Below are 9,640 nucleotides of genomic sequence, written 5' to 3'. Positions count from 1 at the left end.
CCGGTTAAGGCAGCGACTGAGACGACTGGTACGAATGTGTATTTATTCCACACAGGTTCCCAGGCCTGTCATGTGTAAATGCCAGCCACAGGGCTGTGAATCCTGAGTGGGTCTGACTCACCATCTTAGCCCTGATCTCTACATAGCCATCTCATCTCTCAAACGGCTTAAATGTCACAACCCAGTGTCTTATCCTCCACTAGCACTGCGGCGCTATGAGCGTGTCTGGGGGAAGTCGTGAGTTGTGAGGGAGTGGAGGATTCTCTCTCCAAAAGAGAGAGTTGGATTGGGAGTTTGACTGGAGTGGGAAACGTTCTGTTTTGAATTAAACACACCTAAACCAAATCTTGTATTTTGCTCTTGTGAGAATAACCTCGACATAACTCGGGTTGATTATATCCCCATTAGAATTCCTGCTCAGTGAAATCTCAGTGAGATATAGAACATAAACATAACAGTTTTACATCAAAGTTTCTTTTTTTTTCTCTCTCTCTCTCTTTCTCTCATCCCAGCAGTGACTCGGGAATATGCTGTGTTTCTATTCCCTTGTCTGTCTCCTCGTTCCCTCCCTCCTGCACCTCCTGCTGTGTGGGGATCCTTGTAGAGATGCAGAGATGCAGTTTCTCGTGCCTTCAAGGACGTAGTGCAATATTAATGCTGCTGCAGAGGCACTAAGTACTCTGAATTTTTTCTCTCTCTCTCTCTCTCTCTCTCTCTCTCCCCCCTTCTCTCTCTCTCTCTTTCTCCCCCCCCCCCCTTCAATGGCTATAGCGCGTATTCATGGTATTCATTGATTGTTGTATAGTACAATTGTATTGTATTATTTCAAGGTACACACGATACCCAATGATCTTCCTAGCTCCTGGTGCACTTGTTGTTGTATGTGGAGAGACGTTTTTCTGTTTTTCTGTGAACATGCTGCTCTAAACTAATGGCCCCTAGTGGGACTAATAAAGTTGTTTTTGAATTGAATTGAATTGAATTCTCCTTCTCCTTCTCCTTCTCCCCCCCCCCTCTCTCTCTCTCTCTCTCTCTCTCACTCCTCCCCCCTTCTCTCTCTCTCTCCCACCCCCCCTTCTCTCTCTCTCTCTCCCACCTCCCCCCTTCTCTCTCTCTCTCTCCCACCTCCCCCCATTCTCTCTCTCTCCCACCCCCCCTTCTCTCTCTCTCACTCCTCCCCCCCCTCTCTCTCTCTCTCTCTCTCTCTCTTTCACTCCTCCCCCTTCTCTCTCTCTCTCTCCCACCCCCTTCTCTCTCTCTATCTCTCTCTCTCCCACCCCCCTCTCTCTCTCTCTCTATCTCTCTCTCTCCCCCCCCCCCCCCCCTCTCTCTCTCTCTCTATCAGGATGACTTCCTCTTCAGTGTGTCCATTGTCAGTGGAGTGGTGTGTATTATCCTGGCTGTGTTGAAGTTCATGCTGGGCAGGGTGCTCACCAGCAGAGCCCTCATCACCGACGGTAGGTAACGGCCGGAGGCAGCCAATCAGACCCTCACACTCACACCGCACCGTGGCAACAGGGGCGACATCTGCTTCGCCAAGGCCACTCCCACTTCAGCCTAGGAGAGTCAGTGAGAGGAGGGTGGGTGAGACACAACGAGGGGAAGGGAATCGTTGATAAATGAATAAAGTCGGAGGTTGGATCGATCGCAATAAGCTGTGGAATGCTCTGCATTACAGCAGATTTCAGTCAAGTTAGATAAATAGATAGATAGATGGATGGAGGGATAGATAGATAGATAGATAGATAGATAGATGGATGGAGGGATAGATAGATAGATAGATGGATAGATGGATAGATAGATAGCTGACTGCCGCTTCCCTTCCTGTTTGAGTTAGAGATGTGTGGCAGATTAAAACAGTTCAACCAGTCTGAAAGGTCAGAGCTGAGCTGCGGATGGAGGCATATTTACTCAGTAGAGCGTGTTAGCATGTGACGGGCAGTGAAGCGGAGCTCATTAGCGGCACGTCTTCTCACTTCTGCATGACACAGAACAAGTCATTAAAAGAGTACTGTGTTGTGTTCACCTCTGAAGTCAACGGCACGCTCGGTCTGATCCACTCACTCACACCTATTTAACAAGGGCCTTGAACTCAGGACCCAAAGGCCAGCATGTGGAAATCACAAGGTTGGAATTCCAACACCCAGAGCTAAAAGTAGTAGTGAGACGATAGTGAGAAATGTATACATTCACCGCGATGTCAAGTCGCTTTGGATAAAAGCGTTAGCAAAATGGCGTATATTTGACATTATGTGTATAGTGTTACCTTTGGAAAAACAGGAACAGACGTGAGTGAGTTGGGTGCTGATGTAGACAGAAGAAGATACATTACTCAATATAAACAAAGAGATCCGTTAAGTCCAATGCACACGGCGTGCGATTTTGTCGCACCGCCGAATTCGATTCCATTGTTTTTAATGAGACCCAATGAGACAATGCACACGGCGTGCGATGCGATATTGTGGCATGACAACATTCGATTCTCCATTCACATTCATTCATTCATTGGTGTGAATTGAGAATCGAATGTTGTCGTGCGACAAAATCGCACGCCGTGTGCATTGGCCTTTACAGTGTCTGTCTGTCTGTCTGTCTGTCTGTCTGTTGCTACATACATTTGACACTGTATTACTGTTGTTATTCTTATAGTCATTATATAATACTACTATATTATATTGTATCGTTGATTATTATTGTTGACTGTTGTCGATCGAGGAGCAAGATCCCAAAGCATTTCACTGTATCAGTTATTGGCTGTAAGCGGATGTACGCGACGAATACAATTTGATTCGATTCGTTTGGCTGAACTTCAGGTTTCAACTCCCTGGTGGGCGGAGTCATGGGGTTCTCCATCCTCATCAGCGCTGAGGTGTTCAAGAACGAGCCCGACGTGTGGTACCTGGACGGGGCGACGGGCGTCCTCATGGGCCTCATCATCCTCGCCTACGGGGTCAAGTAAGTGGCCACTGCATACCTCAGGAAACATCCCACCGCTGTATAGGCCAATGCACACGGCGTGCGATTTCGTTGCACCACAACATTCGATTCTTAATTCACACCAATGAATGAATGAATGTGAATGGAGAATCGAATGTTGTCGTGCGACAATATCGCATCGCACGCCGTGTGCATTGTCTCATTGAGATGCATTCAAAACAATGGAATCGAATTCGGCGGAAAATCGCACGCCGTGTGCATTGGGCTTCACACAGAAATGTCCTCTGAGAAACCACTCTTCAAGAATGGAAACAGTGCCATTTAACTCAACAGCAGAGGGTGAATAACGTTTCCCAAATTGTCAACACCCTATAGAGTGCCAAGGGTGGTTTTATTCACCCCCCCAAAAACGCAGGAAAGTTGATGCTTCATTTTGTAGCCAATCAAAGTATTGTTGCTAGGTACATACCGTATAAAAGCACTCTAGGTGGTGAATGTTCCAGAACAATTTGGCAGTTGGTGAGTTGATAGTCTCCAATCGAAGAGGGCCTCACTGTGTGATTTTACACACAAAAAATAGAAAACGTCTGTTGTTACTAAATTATTCAATTATGAATCTACCACAAACAAATGCGGTGGCTCTACCAATGCAAGCGGAAAAAAATAATCCAATCTGAAATAAGCTATTGTTTTCAGGAACTATTTGCCTTTTCACCCTGTGTTGAATATGTGGACAAGGAGATGTGGCGGTGCTGTCAAAGAGGATGAACTGTGGCAGGTCATGAATATTCATGTGTCTTCCCTGTCTCACAGGCTGCTGGTTGACATGGTCCCCCGAGTCAGACAGACCAGGAACTACGAACGCTTTGAGTGATTAACCAGGCAAACAGCCTGGGCTTCAGACTATGTGTGTGTGTGTGTGTATATATATACAGTATATACAGTATATACATACATAGTGCCCTATGTAAGTAATGGGACCGAAGCATTTTGTTCTTCTTTTGGGTCTCTACACTCCAAAAGTTTGGATTTGAAATCAAACAATTAGGTTATGAGGTTAAAGTGTAGAGAGTCCCAGATTTGATTTGATGGTATTTGTCTACATTATTGGTACATTCCGACATTACACCATTTTGTACGCATAATCCCTGTAGTTTCTGGTGAATCAGGTGTGATTTAATAGTGATTCAGTGATTGTTTGATTTAACATCCAAAATTCTAGAGTGTAGAGTCAAAAGAAGAAGAAAAAAATGCTTGACTGTCTCATTACTTACACAGGGCACTGTATAATATATATATGTATGTATGTATGTATGTATATATATATATATATATATATATATATATATATATATATATATATATATATATATATACATATTCCCAGTCCCTGTGGAGTTCAGTCCTGGGAGATATCTCCTTGTCTCCAGGACCAACACATTCATCCAGACCTTAAGGTGCCAGAGGTATTTCAGTTAGATGAAGGCCTTCCATTCTGCAGCATAACCTTTCTCAGTCGTTCTCAGTCTCCTAACCTGGGGAGTATTCCATCAACGTCGCTAAAGGAAAATCTGGTCTTATTTTGATTTATAAGTATTGCAAGATTTATGCAAAAATAAGCCTGGATTTTCCTTTAGCGACATTGATGTAATACTCCCCCTGACGTGTCAATGATCAGAATCTGTGTGTATGAAGGCCGAGAGAAAGCTCATGTCATAGATGGAGGTGGAGGTGGACGGAAGAGGTTGGTCTACTGGAGGCAGACATTTTGTTGCCAGTGCTGCTACATGGCTCTGTATGATAACGGATTCAGATTTGCATTTTATGAACACTCTTGAAGGGTTTTCAGTGATTTATATGACTATTTTTGTCTACAACACCACTGCCCAAAGTAGTACAATGGTCCGGGATAGGTCGTACAAATATAATCTATAGTTTTAATCACTGTTTTACCTCATTAAGACATCCCTAGTTTATCAGTGCAGTTTGGAAGCTGCAGTTTACTTTTAGTTTAATTTTCACATTTGTTGAGTGCCTGTGACATTGGGCTGCGTGGAACCCACACACATAAGACTAAAGTCAAGAAAATAGCAGTTAATTAGACATTTCTTCTTAAGAACCTTTCGTGATTCCAGGCCCAGATGTCTAAACCAGTATAACACAATCAAAACGACAGTGCAGAGGAACCTTCGCTGTTTCCTTTCATCAATTCATATAAAAGCACATATTTCATGTCCCTCTCCCAGCTTTTGTATGAAATAAGATGGCTAATGAGATGACTGGAGCTAAGGACAAAGTCATGAGTTGAATGAAAACCAATATTTTTCAATGCAAGCCAAATCTATTGACTAGAGCACAAAGGTGATGTTCACTGTGTATGCCTTTTTTTCCTCCTTTAAATGTAATTCCATTCCAATAGAGAAATAAAACATTTGCAAAATGTTTGAATGCCAATTCAATTACACATCACATTAATCCGTTTTGAGCCCCTACAATCAGCCACAGATGATATAATTATAAAACAACAATTTGGTTTGCGAAAAACACAAAACAAAAAACAACATCCACACAAGTAATATTGAAATCAAAGGTGTATTGTGGTGTATACTTTACCAGTCAGTTCATAACAGGTTGTTATTTTAGTACATGTAGGGCCGGTTTCACAGACAAGGCTTAAGCCTAATCCTAGACTAAAAAACATCTTCAATGGAGATTTTACATTGAGGGCCAGTTTCACAGACAAGGCTTAAGCCTAGTCCTGGACTAAATCACACTTTCAATGTAAAATCTCCATTGAAGATGCTTTTTAGTCCAGGATTAGGCTTAAGCCTTGTCTGTGAAACTGTGAAAGTGTGATTTAGTCCAGGACTAGGCTCAAGCCTTGTCTCTGAAACCGGCCCTTAGAGGATTTTCTTATATCATCAAGAGGTTTCTGTATGGATTTTGTGTTTCCAGTTGGGAGAGGTTATTTAAACTGGCTGTTTACTCTTATTCTGGTACCAGCTCCTTCTGTACAGTTATTATTTATTGTACATAATGTAATATGTTTAAATCGTCATTGCCTATTTAAGCAGAAACTTGTTACATTATTGTTGCGTTGTTGTTATGTATTACTGTAAGATCAAAGTCAATATCTGTCTTCTCAAAGGGGAATTTCATTAGATGGAGGCTACTACTTTACTTCAAGTCCTGGATTGATGGGTGTGGACTTCTGAACAATAATGTGGTTGAGCAAGTTTTGGAGAATTTGAGAATTTTGTTTCTGTCAGTTATGGAATGCTATCCCTATACGTATTGCCTGCCTGCCACAACATAACAACACCAAAGGCTTGGAGAGGCCCTGTGGGAGTCTGTAGAAAGACACCAACTGTAAGACTGCCAAAGTCATCAAAGGAAGCTTACAGTAAAAACACAGGGAGAAAAGTGCAAATCCTTCTCAATCGATAAACAAGCCACAGATACACAGAAATATAGCCTTAAGATCTTCTGACGAAAGGGTCTGATAACAGTCGAATGTAAATGTTTAAAGTTTTCACTCACAGGATTGTGCTCTTGTTAATACTTAGACATGCTGTGATTGTCCAAGATGACATGGTTTGAGCCATTCATGTGTAGCATTGTTGCTAACTAACCTAGAAATGATTCAGTGTTCTTGGTACCTCTGAGGTCTATGCTTACTGCTTGACTGTATGTATTGTACATAGTGAAAACTGAAATATGGCACATGAATGTTTTTAATTGTTATTTTATGTTTTTACACATATAACAACTCACTGTAGCATTAGCTAAGGAGTTATGAGTTTTTACACACGAGAAAACATAACTGGGAGAGGGGGAATTTTATATGAATGCTTGTGTCCTTTGAGGTAGGTAATCTGAGCTGCTATCTTGAACAGTAATCACACGTACACACACACACCTCACAATGAAATAATATTTGTTGGTACTGTATGCACAATGTGGTTTCAAAGGTTTTTGAAAAGGTAGCATTTAAGACTTGCATGGTTTACACAAACAACCATTACTAAAACGTATCTCTCCCATTTCCTAATTGACACACACACACACAAGCCTCAGGATTTAAGTAGGCCTACTGTATATTATCCTTTTGACCAATAAATGTGTTGTTTGATATGATAATGTAAATATTCCAACTGTAATGCTGTAGTGTAAACAATGTATATTTATAGGAAAATGTATGAGACAAAGACCAATGTCACAGAAAAAGGTTTATTGAAAAATAAAGTTATATCCTGCTTGTCATCAAAAACGGAAAACAAAGTGTTGTCTTTTCTTGTTTCTCGCATACTTCTGTCAACTTTTGTCATTGCTCTCGTTAAAAAACCAAGTTTAATTGAAAATAAGTTGAATGATGGTTCTGGTGTATGACGCTTCTATGACCAAAAAAAAGCCAATTTGAAAAAATAGACAGACATTCAATGATGGGGTTAAGAAGAGGGTGAGGAAACATCTTCTTGCTCAATAACCTTTCCTGATACATTTCACACACTCACTCACTCACTCAGGCTCCCATAGTCATGGTAGGGCTCTTTAGAGTATATACCATTACAAATAGAAGCTATTCGTGTTGGTACTCGAGAGCTCTCACAACGGAAGGAAAGCAAACATTTGACAGCATGCTCTGAATAAGTCTGAATCTAATACAAGGTGAACCAAGGCCACTGCCATAAAGAAACAGATACTTCAATACACAGTGTTTTACCCTCTAAGAGCCTTGGGTAAACATACACAACAGCATTAAAGGCCCCCTCCAGTGTAAATGCTACTTCTGTGGTTTACTGTAGGTTATTTGCACAATGGGATATTTGAATAATGAGAAGAAAAAAAAGTTTTTTGCATCGCTTTATACATTTTTGAAAACCCAGTTCCTTTTTCTTTTTTAAAGCAGTTTCTGTAAGGTAGGTGCGTCATTAACCACATTCTTGACATTCTTCACGCTCCTCTCTCGATTTCCACAGACTGCGTAAATGTTGCACACCATTGATTGGTTGGTTAGTGAATAGAGGCGGGGCTGAAGTAGTTGGAAGAAGATTGGGGAGTAGTTTGTGTGATTTTAAAAGAAAGGAGACCCTAACCCTGGAGAAAACTAAGAACAGTGGAGCTGCAGCTGTCAATCAAACAAATCTGTCCTGGCTGGGAGTCTCATAAAGCACAGAGACACACATACAGGCAGGCAGCCTTGGTTTACTTGCTGGCCCCTACAGGACTCTGACTTCTGCTACCCTACTTTGACTGCAGCTGTTTTGCAGTGACCGCACTGTCAGCCAATCAGGACTGTGGAGCATGCATAAGGTTTATGGTAACACCTACAGCAACAGACCGTGTATTTCCATGAGAAAATTAGGCTCCGGAAATGTAAAAGTTATTTCAAAACAAAGGCAAACAGTAGTTGATGAGGTGCCCAGGAATGGTACATACTTAAACTGACTGGACGAGGCCTTTAAGACATGTTTGCTTGAACCATCATTATCATCATCACAAAGTTCAACACAACAGTTACTCTTACCTACAGTAAGTGTTAAAAACATTATCCTTCTGACCCCAGCAATCTATGTGAACTCAACTACAATTTCTCTGGCAGTAGGTCTTGTAGATCTATGGACAGGTACAATAAGCAAGTCTAGTAACCATCAAAAGGCACGTCATGTACTTTTAAAACGGTAGCTTGGCTGCAGATCATAGTCTTATTTACAAACTTAAAAACAGATCTGAACAGTACGGCGAGGAAGAAAATAAAAGTGTCAAACTAAAACCACATACATATCTATATTTACAAATGTGCAAATGGAGACCAAAAAAAAGCATAAAGATCTGGAGAAAAAAAATTCTAAACAAAACATCACAAGGTTCTTGCTGGCATTCACAATAAAACCGGGTGTGCTGCATCTGTCCAGGATAACCACGTAATGCACAGTGATGAGAGCCGAGACTCGCCCATGTCAGTCATCGTACTGGATCAGTGTTCATTTTGGCAGGTTTTTGGGCCGTTTAGTCTTGGTCTTTGGAGGGAGATGCACATTGGTTTTGGTCCCATTTTTCGTCATTTCAGGCCTTCTTGGTTTTTGGTCTAGTTTTGGTTGACGAATACTGAAGGCATTTTAGTGTGGTTTTGGTCTACAAAACATTTTAGTCAAGTTTTCGACGATGACTAGGGCTAGGATTTTTGTTATGTTTTTGTGGACTGAAACCGCACTGGAATGTTTTCAGTTTTCATCAACTGGAACTGGACTGGAACTAAGAAGGATGGAGGTGACTGGGTGTGACTAGAACTGGTGTGCATCTTCGACTAAAGACTAAGTGACTAGAAAGCCTGCCAAAGACTAAAACTGTACTAGATGCCCCTCACCACGAGTGGTGGGACACACTGGCATCTGCGTGGACAATCCCACAGATAGAAAGATTTGAATCAAGTCTGTAGAAGTCCGTTCTAATTATAATAATTATTATTATTTCCCACAGCCATACAGCTGCCCTGGTGGGGACACCCTGATATGGACCCCCAGATCCAGGAGGACCCACCACTCTTACCCACAATGCCCTGCGGCAAAGGCCGCGTCTGGGTTGGCCTTCTGCATCTACTGTCCCAGAGCATTAAGGTCCCTGAATCTCCCATTCTCTCATCACTGTTCAGTCAGAGTGGACAACAACTACTTGCTTGTTCTCAGACGTCCAACTTGAATGT

At 41.9% G+C, this 9,640-nt stretch overlaps 1 protein-coding gene across 1 annotated transcript in view; it reads left to right on the top strand.

Moving 5' to 3' along the window:
• Positions 1-3,811, top strand: part of LOC308154039 (transmembrane protein 163a-like) — a gene marked incomplete at both ends in the record, with an annotated part of 25,572 nt that extends 21,761 nt beyond the window's left edge. Inside the window, 3 exons of the mRNA XM_080527219.1 lie at positions 1,346-1,457; positions 2,814-2,955; positions 3,751-3,811. Of these exons, the coding sequence (XP_080383345.1) occupies positions 1,346-1,457; positions 2,814-2,955; positions 3,751-3,811 (315 nt within the window). The remainder of the gene's footprint in view (positions 1-1,345; positions 1,458-2,813; positions 2,956-3,750) is intronic.
• Between the last annotated feature and the right edge of the window lie 5,829 nt (positions 3,812-9,640).

The sequence above is a fragment of the Nansenia antarctica genome, assembly GCF_963989245.1.
Source record: "Nansenia antarctica genome assembly, chromosome: 3".
Taxonomy (NCBI): Eukaryota; Metazoa; Chordata; class Actinopteri; order Argentiniformes; family Microstomatidae; genus Nansenia; species Nansenia antarctica.
This window is presented reverse-complemented; position numbering and strand designations above follow the sequence as displayed.